Below are 13,150 nucleotides of genomic sequence, written 5' to 3' on the forward strand. Positions count from 1 at the left end.
TACATTGAACATTTTTTTTAAAAAGGAAGGTTTTTTTTTTCTTTTTTCAGTTGATTATTTCTTCAATAGTTTCTTCATATAATTTTAATCAAATAAAGATGCAGATTTACTGATTATGTATCTTTAGGAAAAAAGAGCAATATTTATTGAATTATTATCTTGGGGAAAACTATCTTGAGAAAGTAGACTAAGAGAGGAGGGGAGAAAGAAAGAGGCTTGTATAAAGTTTGGTACTGAGAAGTATATGACTTCATAAAGGATACCATGAATGTAAACTTCTCTCAAAAGAGGCTACCTTAAATCACCTCTGGGAGATGAAAATATTTCACATAATTAAAAATTTCCTACAAATCTCCTCACCTTTTTTTTTAAACAATACACTGTTCTCATGACATGAAATTATATAATTTTATACAAAACTAATAGGTACTTTATTGGTAAACTAGGTGAAACAAAGGCAGATACAGTAATTGAGTATTTTACATAGATAATATTGACCATGTAGACAAAAGAAATGCTTCCTTCCTCATGATGAGCTCTCTTGAACAAAAATCTAAAAACTGCTGACTCTGGTAAAAATTAATAAGAGAACTTTTAAGGAAAAGACTTTACCAGTCACAGTGTCTTTAAATACTGGATATAAGAATAATGAACTGTTATGTGGGATTCATGTTTGCAAAATCAGATACCAGTTGGTAATTAGTGGAGTTGTACAGCACCCTGATGAAATAGGTATGTTTTATCGCTGCCATTTTACAGACGCAAAATGGGCATTGGAAAGTAATGAAGTGTTTGGCCTCAGGGAACCCAGAAAATTAGCATCAGCAGAAAGCACTGACTTTTTTGAGACATCCAATTGTGATGCAAGTACCAAGGCCAGCACTGACAACCACTTACTGGCTGTGTGATTTTGATGAAGTTACACACCTTTGTTGTGCTTTAGTTCCCTCATCTGTAAAATGGGAAGAGGGATAGTATTTATCTCAAAGTGTTGTTATTAAGATTGAATTATTTGATCCATGAAAAACACTTTTTAAAGTACCTAGCATGTAACTAGCCAACTATTGTTGTCGGTGAATTATTAACTGTGTGCCTTTCTGGGTGCTGAGGATCTGAAAGTAAAGAGGAAATCCCTGCCCTCCTGGACTTACATTCTACTTATTAACAGAACATCCTTTTAGCTGATGGACACATGTGTATGTGTCTTTGTTATGAACAAAGTTCTGGTGTTCTTTCTCTGTTTTGTTTTTTTTTTTTTTTCAATTGCTGGGGTAATTTCACAGTGGCTGGGTGACTTCTCTCAATTTCCTATGAATGAGTTCCGAAGAAAGAGAAGATTTTTACTAATTTATTTAGAATCCGACTGAAAGCAAACAGCGTTTCAGTGTTAGGCACTGACTGAGCGTTGGGTGACAATGACAAACAAGAAATGGTCTCCTTTCCTCAGGGGCTCACAAACCAGTGAGAGAGTCAGATATACACATACATGACTCTAATCAAGACTAACTTGGAGGGGTGCCTAGATGGTGCAGTCGGTTAAGCATCTGACTCTTGGTTTTGGCTCAGGTCCTGATCTCAGGGTCATAAGATCAAACCCGTGTCTGGCTCAGCACAGAGTCTGCTGTCTGCCCCTCCTGCTTGTGCTCTCTCTCTCAAATAAATCTTTAAAAGAAAAAGACTAACTTTGATAAATATAATAAAAGAACAAAGAAGCAGGAGAAAGAAAAATGCCCTGGGCAGAGGACAAAAGGAGAGGAAAAATCAAGAATGAGAACAAAAAGAGTAAAGAGAGAGGGAAGAGTAGAAATAAGGAAAGGGCATGTTTGATATTCCATGGAATTTTAGATATTTTGTGACTGCAAGAGGGTTTGCAAATTTTATAGTTGGAGACACAGGGGGTGGAAGCAGATAATGTTTTAGTTTTGCTGAAATAACTTTCTAGGACCAAGATGAAGTTGCTCCTACCTGGGGTGCCACACCAGCAAATTGAATACGATTTTTGTATCCCTGTAAATTCTGTTTGATCAAAAACACAGTATATCCAGTTAGCCAGTCCCCAAATGCCAAGCCAACTCTACACTTCTTTCCCCCTTCCTTCTCACCCCAAATAATATTAAATATGTGGCCTCAGCCAATCAGATATTTTCAATTTTTCTCTTCTTTGTTCTTAGTCTTTAACCTATAAAAGTTTCCTGCCTTCTGCCCCATTTCGCAGTTCTCTGAGACTGTCCACTTCCTGAAGTGTTAAATAAAGCGTGTTTGTATCACCTAATTTGTCTTTTTTTTTTTTTTTTAACAGTTCCCTCATGAGTAGGCTTTACTTTGTTAGTAAGTAAATATGAAAGAGGATTTTTTTGGTAACTTACCTGACTTTCTTCATTATTTTAAGTGCCTTTTCATGTTCAAAGTTTATTCACTTGAGTGTAAAAAAATGAAACACTTTTTGAGTATGAAAAAAGTAACTAAGAATTGGGGGGGTATAATTAACTGAACAGACAATATCTAATTAGTTATAATCAACAAGCAATATGTTTTCTTCTCCATACCCTTCTCATCACACACAGAAGACAACATAGGGTCTTAATTTTTATATATAATTATAATGTGAAGAATACTGTTCCCTGTGGTAAAGTACTTTTTTAAATGTGTGTGCATTTAATTTCAGTAGACATAAATGAAAAACTACAGTTATTTGAGTTATGGGATAACATATCTATAAACTGTATGGATGTAATTTTGAAACAGCTAGAACTAGAGATTATCTTACTAGACCTTTTTTTTTTTTTTTTTACAGATGAAGAAACAGGACTAAGAAAATTAAGATCTGAGCCAAAATTGAGTTTTTGAACACCCAGGGCAGGGCCTTTTTCTAATACTACACATTCCCTGAGAAAAGGTCACTGCTAACAACAGTATGTTGTTTGACCTCAGATATTTGTGGACACTTCACATTCTAAGCAGCTTAACTTCTTTCCTAATTTACAGAATAATGCTCTTAAGGAGAACATAATAAAACAGCATGAATTCCTGAGAGAATGGTGTAAATATTGATCATTTGTGGGTTAATTATGAGTTAGCAATACAGAGTAACTTTGATTAAAAGGAAATGGAAGGTATAAAATCCCATAAATTAAAGACTGAAGCACCAATATTAAAGACTGAAGAGAACATGAATATTATAATGAGCCTAGGCTTAAAATTCTTTCACAGTTCCCTGAGCACAGAAGTACCTTAGTTAATGGTGCACCACCAGACCCCCTTGGATCACCTTTATCTGCTCCTGCTCCTACCCACCCCCCAATGTTTGTTTTTTTGACTGTAAAGGCTTGTATCTGGCACCTTCTTTATAGACCTAAACGTGGGTTACTAAAGCCACTGCAGAGAACCAGAAGTGCTGCTGACTTTTTTTTTTTTTTCTGTACACCTCATTAGGACTTGTGGCCAATGATTGCCTGGAGCCAGAGTATGGTAGCTCAGCTTCTTGATCTCCATAGGATGAACTGTGAGATGTAATTTATACTCCAGAGCTCCCGTTGGTCACTCTGAGTTTGACTGGCATTTTCTTCATAGTCCTGCTTCCCCATTCTTTACCGGTTTTCCTAGGAGCTTTCTTAATTAATCACTTGCTTACAAAATCCTGTCTCAGGGTTTGCTTAAGGGCAACTAGACAGAAGACAAAAAGCAAAGCTATTTTGGATCCATCCCTTCATCCATCCATCTGTATTTATCTATGCTTGCTACTTCCCTCTCTCTTCCTTGCCTCCATCCATGTACTTCAGTCCCCCATGCCACTCCCACTCAACAAGCAACATTGGAGACAGCATGGTGTACACTCTGTTCCAGTCCATATTTCTCTATATTTATATAATCATATATACATACACATATAGAGTGGGATATTTGCATTCCAAAATTAGGATCATATATTTGTACATATATTTCTTTGTATCTTGCTTTTCTTACTGAACAGTATTTAGGTTCCTAATAAAGAAGGAAATTAGCACTTTAAGAGTTCTATCGTAAGGTGTTAGTTATAAATTGTATAAAAATATTTTCTTGAAAGCAGAAATCATGTTATAGATGCCTATAGGTAAAATGCACAGTTACAGTATGAAGCCATAGTTGGAAACAGTTTTAATCCTATCAGTCATTTTATGCTCACTCTGAAAGGTTTGATATTCTAACATCGTTGATTAGTTGCCTATACATTATGTATTTACGTATGAAAAGAATGATTTTTATTTAGTTTGTATACAATCCCCATGCTATTGTATACTGGTTCTATGTTATATGCCAAATATTTCCTTAATTCTTTCTTAAATTAAATGATTTCTAATACTGATTTAGTGTGCTTTTCATCTTTAGGTCTGTTTATAAAATTAATCTTTACAACCTACTTGAAGAGTTGATACCTTCATTTCCCTTTTGTAAATGTGAAGTGTGAAACATAGGGAGATTAACTGAGTTTTCTTGGCCACAGGCATAATGAGAGTCACAATCAGAACATGAAATAGGCATCCTTGGCTTCCAACTCCAGGTTTACTACACATGTGTAGTAACTTCATTAGCAAAACTGCCATTTTCTTACAAAATAGACTCCTTCATAACATTACCTATTTTATCATTAAAACACGGAAATTATGTCAATTACCATCTTTCAGGATATTATTGATTTCTAAAATTTTGATTGGATGAATATGGTTCCCTTTTTACAGAATCTGTATGATTTGTCCTTAATTGGAAATATTGCAAGTTATCTTCATCTTCAAACATATGAAGTATAAATGACTATAAAATGAGAATGATTTTCTGTGTACAAAATACAGCCTTCATAAAACATGGAGGAGTATTCTCATTCTGAAAAGTTGCTTATATATGTGCCCATTGCTTTTTTAAATAATGAGAATTTCTGCATACCTAAAGATCTATCTAGACGAGTAGACAGAAAATATGTGTATTTTGTGACAGCGTGCTAGAGGTTGTAACATTTGAAAGGATAGCTCAACAGGATTTCTGGCACATGCTGGCTTGGCTAATGTGCTGAATCTGTAATCCAATTAAAACTCGGTCAATTTCCCCTTTCTTAGACTATGGAGTTATTCCTGTTGGTTCATAATGACAGTTTTCATTGACTACATAATGCTGAAATTACTGGAGTGTCAAAAATGGATACAGGCAGGCTACTGAGTTACCTCTCCTTTTTCAAACTTATATTTGCTCAGAAGCAATAGAGTAGAAAAAGATAGATTTCCATTTCTGTTCTTGTCTTGTATTTCTTCAGAGGAAATAAAAATTTATTTGTGATGTTCCTTTGCTTCTAGTCAGTTACAGAAATGCAAGAAGTTCCTTCTTACCGTACTATACAACTAGAAATTGTGTATGATTTTTACTTTATTTTTAAAAATTTAATGTTCCCTTTATCAATATTCCAGAGCAGTAGTTGCACAATGAGACATACCAGACTTGTTATGTGGTCTGTGACAATGTCTACAGGCACAGTATCATAATAGTGAGGAATAAGGGGAAAAAACATAAGGAAGAATGTGGATACAATAAAGATAAGGAAGTATATAATTTGGGGAAAATATAGTAGCTGAGAACGATTTTAAAATGACAAAAATGAAAATTAAAATTAAGTTGATTTATTAACCAGATATATCTTGCTAGCTTCTTAAAAAAGTAAAACAGCTGACCTAAATGTAAAGAAAAATTTTAAACCACCAGCTGTTTCCATTTATCCCTTAAATCATCCTTTCCAAATTATAGTGAACTGTTAACTTTAAACTCATTGGCAAAAAATATGGGTTACACAAACTCTTTAGGTTAGAGCAATTCCATTTTACCACGTCTTCCGAGTGAATTGTAGAAACAACGTTATGTCAACTAAACTATAAACTAAAGGAGTTACTGCCTCTTACTATATTTGAAAAATCCCTATATTAAGTCATGACAGAAATGAACATCTTGTGTCTTCTACTTTATAATCTGACATAAAACAAAACAAATTAATTAAGAAAGTATAAGCATAATAGTAAATTAGAAAGTTTTCAAAGAAATAGTAGGTATGAAGTTAGGTCAAAGAACAGGTTTTAAAGTAAAATAATGTAACAACATGCTCAAAATATACATATATACATATATATGTATATGTAGTTTTTTAGGAAGCTCCAAATAAGACCTACTTTCTCATAGTACTTGATCTCGTAGTCCAGAATGGCTCCATTGGAAAAAGCAGGTGCTTGCCATGATAGGGCAATGCTATTTTGGGATGCCCAGTCCTTCCTTACCACACCTATCAGGGAAGGTGCTGAAAGGAAAGAAAATAACTAAGAATTAATTGTCAGGAATCATTCTCCAGAATCCTTTCTTTAATATTTTGTCTTCCAAGGAAAATATAATTCTTGTTGAAGAGGACAGCAATTGTTGATATCAGATTAATAAGAAAGCCTTAGGAGCTACTCTATTTAATCCAAATAAAGTATTAAAATATATTTAGAGACATTACTAGGGAACATAGGAAAAACTCAAATAGTCCAAGAATGAGAGCCAGAACTCATCATCTTAGTCTTTGTTAGTGGAGGACATTTTCCTTTAAACTGGCTTTGGTTTTATGTTATGACATGAAGTACAATACACTTGGATCTTATATTTTATCCAATCTAAGTCTGCTATAGAAAAATACTCTGCAATTACACAATCATTTATAGGCTTTTCTTTCTCCTCAAGACTTAGTAATTTATAAAGTCTTAGTACTTTATAAAAGTTTAAATCACAAACTTCTTAACTATAAATTATTGCATATCAACATGAGAATTATTTCTTTTGCATGGTTTCTGTGACATTTGAATAAAATTGAAACATTTAACTTCTGAAGTTTATTTTCAGCATCATGTCTTTTTTCCCCCTATATAAAATTGTTTTAACAACCCAATCCTAACCTAATCTTGCATTAAACTTCCAAAATTTCCCTAGAATGTATATATCATAGATTCTTTTCTCTAACAAAATCCCCCTCATTTTAAAGTATTCTAATTTTTAAATACAACAGGTTTTTACATAGAAGTTAAAATTCATTCATAAAAAGAGAAATATAAATGAAATGTACTGAGATACCATTTCTTACCAAGCAGATTGGCAAAAATCCAAAAATCTGACAGTAGGCCTGCTGACTAGGCTATAGGGAAAAGTGCTTTAATACATTGTCGGTGGGAATGCAAAATGGTACAACTTTCATGAAGGGAAATTCGACAATTTAAGGCAAATTATATGTTCATTTACACTTGGGCTTTTTGAAATCTATCCCAAAGATACACTGAACACAAAGTGACATATTTACAAGACTACTCACTGAGATTTATTTGTAAAGATTGGAAACAATTTAACTGTTTGTCAAAAAGGGACTGGTTGAAAAACTATGCTACATCCACCAGAAAATTATGGCTATCTATAAAAACTATAATGGAGTTTTTTCAGGATACATTTTTAAGTGAAAAAAATAAGGTGGGAAGAATGTATAAAAAACAATGTAAGGATAAACCCAAGAATAGAAAAAAATGATACCTTCAGGGGTGGGAGACAATAGAATGGACACTATAAAATTGCAAGATAGAAGTCTCAGAATCTGCCTTCCCTTGAAAATTTACTTTGGAACCCTGTAAATAGTTAAATGCTTAGAAAACAAATTAGCCCTTAAAAAAGTAATAACAAAAAAAGCAAAGAAAAACGAAAGAAACCTGTGTATTGAGGCACAGCCTCCAAGAGTAACTACTTAAAACTCTAAAACATAGTAACTTAGCATACATCCTAATGAGATAATTTTAAGGATTAAAAAAAAACAACCTGTAAAAATTATTAAACTGTTTTTAGTAATGATATTGTTGTTGGTTATATTAGTATAGTAATTCTGAATCTGTGTATGTTGAGGGTTAAAGCAAATGAGTAATTATTTTGGTGTTATTGAGGACTAGGTCGGTTTGTTTTTTCTATGGGAAATGGGGATATAGATATCAAATCAATGGAGGTATGTAAAAACTCTGTAATGATAAACTCAAATTAGAATTATCATTATGAACTCATAATGTCTTTCCAACGCATTTCCAGAAATCTATTCAAATAAACCAATTGCAGGTGAGAATAGAATTTGAAAAGACTGATTCTCTATGATTATAATACATATACTTTACATTTCTAAGAAAGACTCAGGTATTAAGTTTGGTATTTTATTTCTAAATGTTCCCTTTATATCGCGGGGATAAAGTATTTCTTAAATTTATGAGAATGACAAGTTTGGTTCTCCTAAGGAAATAAGTACTTTAGAAATTATATTTAAAACTCTTTCTAGCTGTTCAATGAAAGTATTATTGTTGCACTAAAATATATTTCTAAAAATGAGTGATAATTACAGAAGTTGCTAAAAGATAGAAGAGTTTGTTCTATAAGCTAAAATGGAAATAGATAGCATGGTGAATATGAAAATGCTTAGATGATTCACTATTTAAATTGAGTCATATTCACTACTAAGAAACTACCATTAATAAATTTATCCCTGTTGGAAATTGCATTAATGTTTTTGAATTATAGTATAATAATGTATTAAATGGAGTTTTATGGAAAAATTATAACTTTAAGGTCAATCATACAAATTAGAAGTTGCCTTAAATATATCAATTCATTACAATTTTTGAAAATGTCCTTTTCATGTATACAATCTTATGGTTAATTTTCAGTTTAATGTACAATGTCATAAAACAATAATATTACCAGTATACTACATCTTGCCACATAATTATTTAGCACTCAAGGTCAAATAGTATAATCCTTGCAAAACTGATAATAAATTCAATTATGGCAGCATATTAGAATGACTATTGATTAACAAATAGGTACTATCTTTTCTATTTCTAATTCTCCACTGGTTAATTAAGAGTAAAGGTACAGATTTTATGAGTCCTCCTCCATAAAATAGAAATAAAGAAAATCCATTCCCTAACTACCCTGGGAAGTACTACTAACTACACCATTCTCTAACTAATCTAGTTATAGATTCTTCACTTATACATGGACTTCAGGGTCCAAGAACTATATAAACTCTAAAATCTTTTCACTTTTGCACATCCCTTTCATATGTAAATATCCATAGTTGTAAAATATACATAATTTTAGATAATTCTGTTTTTTAACCATATATTTGAAATCCTATTCCATATTTTGATATAGTCTTCATAATTATTACTTTGATGGATAAAATATTCAATTATGTTTATACTTTATCAGATCATTCCTCTAATGTTGAAGTTTCCAATATTATCCTGTTAGAGCTTTCACAGTTTATGCACCCATTTTTGATTTTGTTAAATTATTTTACAGAGAAAAGTGCTTTACATAATTTGGATTTTCTGAGCCATACTGTTTATTAATATATTGCTTTTGAAATGAGCCGCACAATATACACCAGCCACACATTTTAAACAGTTAATGAGTTAAAGCAGAGGATGTGGCAATTTATAGGTCAATATACACCCCAAATGCTGCATTTTCTATTTTCTGAGGAGGCTAGCACCGTATGGAATTTTATTTTAAAATATAGCTTCAATACATGAAACCTCAAGAATTTGTTTCGAATACACTTAATAAATTTGTTTTATTAATAACCCATTTATGTAACGTCTGAATTTGGCATATTGTAACAACACTGTAGTACCAACAAACTTAAAAGGGAAAACACATTTATTCCTCCACAGGAGAAAAACTAATTTTAGAACATAGAGGGCAACTATTGATTTTTACTTCTGATTCTAAAAAGTCAGAGAAGGAAATAAATAGGGAAATAATACCTTCTGGAGTCTGTCAGATCAGAGACTAACTGAAAGACTTGAAGGCTCAAGCAATGTTTCCTGAGTACAGAATTGTATATTCAGTATAGTTTTCAGTAGAATTGTATTTCTGATATACATCCTTTCTTAAGCCTTCAAAATCTTAGCTTTGACCTTCAAAATAAATGATTATTGAATAGATTACCACATTTTTGAAAATGGTTTTAATACAAACCTTTCTGATTACTACATTTTCTGAATCTCAAATAGTTTACCAAGAATTACATGGCAAAATAAGTACATAGTGGAGTTAGTGAACAAAGGAGATTTTATCCACATTAGGATGAGTGTTATTTTCTAATGCTTATATGGAAATACCTGAAATAATAGTAAATTATTCTATTAGTTATTTTGCACCTAATTACGATTTAATTGTGTGTGTGGTTAGGTGAAAAAGAGAGATATAGGGAGAGCAAGAGCATACTCCTACGCACATGTGTTTGTGACAATGAAAATCTTAACAGTGAATGTTAAATAGAATCTTAGTACTAGGATAGACCTTGTAAGTCATTTTTTTTATATTTTAGTTTTGTTTTCAGATTATTTATTGTTACTGTATAGAACTATAATAGATTTTTCTTTTTTGATTTTTTTATTAACATATTATGTATTATTTGTTTTAGGGGTACAGGTCTGTGATTCATCAGTCTTACACAATTCACAGCACTCACTAGGCACATACCCTCCCCAATGTCCATCACCCAGCCACCCCACCCCTCCCACCCCCTCCACTACAGCAGCCCTCAGTTTGTTTCCTCAGATTAAGAGTCTCTTATGGTTTGTCTCCCTTGTAAGTCTTTTCATATATTTTTTCCAACAATGCAGAAAATCCCTCAGCATATCCTTGTTTGCTGATTATCCACTTCTTGCTTCAACCGTTGCTGTAAAAAGTACACCACTTCATAAGGCTACCTGTTTCTTTTTGAAAATCTCTAGTTGTTAAAAATTTATTACATGGAATCATTGTTTTCCTCCTGTAACTTCAACCTCGGTCCTGGTTCTTACCTTTAGCATTAATAGAATTAACTCGTCACTTTTGCTCATCTATCATATTCTTTCTTCTCTCCTTTCTTTTCTTTCTTCTTCCTATCCCTTTTCCTTCCCCTTTCCCTCCTTCCTCTCTTCTTTCTTCATTTCCTTTTTTAGTGCTTTTCAGTGTCTCTCTCTTTTCTTTATTATTTTCCTTTCTTTTCTTCCCTGTGCTTCTTTTTAGAGAGATGTGTGTGTGTGTGCGTGTGCGTGTTAGGGGAAATATAATCAATGACATAATGGGATGAAAATAAAATAATAAATAAATAATATACACCCGAAAGTGCAAATCGGAACAGACTTTTAAGACTATGATTTTCCCTTTTTCTTTGCTAATGAACCAATGGGTATAGTTGCAAAGCAAGAACAGGTAAGAGTGCTTCATTCTGCAGATGCTCAAGAAAGGGATATGCTGTAATCAATACTGTAATTTTACTTGTGAAGTTCTGTAAATGTGATATTTATCATATTAATTGACATTTTTGAAACCTGAGAGCATACTTCAAACTATTTTTGAATCTATATCTTGTTTTGGAAATGTTTATTAAATATATTGTGCTTTATACAACATAATATAGCCTAACAGTATCTGCCTCATGTGTTTTCTTTTGATGTTTCCCCTGCAATCAGAGTTTAATGGTAATATATATTGTTACCTTCTTTCCCCATGTGGTTGGAATGTGGTTATGAGCTTGAAATATGCATGTCATACTTAAAGCAGAATTGATGCTTTATTTTCTTTCTAATTTCTGCCTTTTTCCTATACCTGGGAATAACACTGCGGAATGCTAAGTCATATGACAGCTGTCATAGGATGAATAATGGCTCACAAATATGTTCACATCGAATCCCCAGAACCTGTGAATGTTCCTCTCTGGTAAAAGAGACTTTGCAGTTCTGATTAAGCTAAGGACTTTGAGATGGAAAGATGATCCTGAATTATCCAGGTGTGCCCCATGTAATCACAAGTGTCATAAGAAGGAGGCAGGAGGTGACTTGTCTGCAGAAGAGAAAGCTGTGAGCCAAAGAACATAGGCAACCCATAGCAACCAGGAGAGGGAAATAATAAATTCTTGCTGGAGCCTCCAGAAGGAACCAGCCCTCCTGATACCTTTGTTTTATCTCTGTAAGACTCATTTTGGACTTCTGACACCCAGAACAGTAAGATAATAACTATCTGTTCTTGAGATTGTAAATTTGTGTAATATGCTACAGTAACAATAGGAAACTTAACAATGATTCAACGACTCAATGGATTCACTTCAAAAAACCTTAATTTGGGATACATTTATGGTTCTGTAGGGAAAGTGGGTGGGTTTTAAAAAACAAGTTTCTAAGAAAAAAAAGTTTCTAAAACAGTGATAAAAAGACATCTATCTATTTAATTACTTTATTCATTTGATATATTTACTAATTTAAAAAAAGTGTTCAATCTGTTTATTTTAAAAACATTTTGAAAAAAATATTTTGTATATTCTGTCCTAAAAATTTTCCTTACTTAACCTACAATTTGTCAGTTTTCTCACTTCTCGGACTTTCTTATTAAAAAGGGGAGAGATGTTCCTCTTTCCTTAAGTTATTGGTGACATAGGACTAATTTTTTCCAGTTTTTCCTCAAAATTAAGATTGTTCTATATTTTAAAATGTCCTTAGCTTTGAATTTCAAAGTCTTTGAATTTCAAAAGTCTTTCCCAAAGAAATACTAACATCATGTAACACAAAGCTTGCTCACTCTACTTCTTCCTACCATGCCGATGTGAAGACTAGTGAAAAATTGTGGAAATATTTGCATTGAAAACTCTCACTACCTGTGGAGGCCACAGTGAAAAATCATTTGATTATAATAATTCAAAGTGGTACAGCACTGTCAGCACTTAATTATATAGAGTAAGACCTGAAGCATTATCTTTAAAGTTCTTTTCAGCATTATCTGTGCCTTTTTAATTTCTATTTTATTAGTCTTCTGACTGGCTGATTTAATGTGCTCACTGTTAAGCTTGTCTTTAGGCTGCTATTTATAGTAATTTATATCATACCCTCTACTGACTATTATATCATTCCAGGGATGTTTGAGAAATTGTTTATATGACAAGTGCTATAAAATGCAGTTTCTTTGAACTATAAAGAAAAAAAAAATCCTCAAATTAGACCAGTCTGAGATTCTGCTGAACTTATTATTACCTGTCAATTATCACTAAAAAGATATATGTTGTACCAGTATTTTCTAGGAATTTAGCATATGCTATTCA

At 32.6% G+C, this 13,150-nt stretch overlaps 1 protein-coding gene across 1 annotated transcript in view; it reads right to left on the bottom strand.

The window, feature by feature from the left end:
* Window positions 1–7,017, bottom strand: part of LOC102737537 (ephrin type-A receptor 6) — a 305,707-nt gene extending 298,690 nt beyond the window's left edge. The window contains exons 1-2 of the mRNA XM_081817012.1: window positions 6,939–7,017; window positions 6,183–6,307 (exon numbers count right to left, since the gene is read on the bottom strand). Coding sequence (XP_081673138.1) covers window positions 6,183–6,307; window positions 6,939–7,017 — 204 coding nt within the window. The remainder of the gene's footprint in view (window positions 1–6,182; window positions 6,308–6,938) is intronic.
* Window positions 7,018–13,150: the final 6,133 nt, after the last annotated feature.

The sequence above is a fragment of the Leptonychotes weddellii genome, chromosome 1 (assembly GCF_054177405.1).
Source record: "Leptonychotes weddellii isolate Sample4059 chromosome 1, ASM5417740v2, whole genome shotgun sequence".
Classification (NCBI taxonomy): domain Eukaryota; kingdom Metazoa; phylum Chordata; class Mammalia; order Carnivora; family Phocidae; genus Leptonychotes; species Leptonychotes weddellii.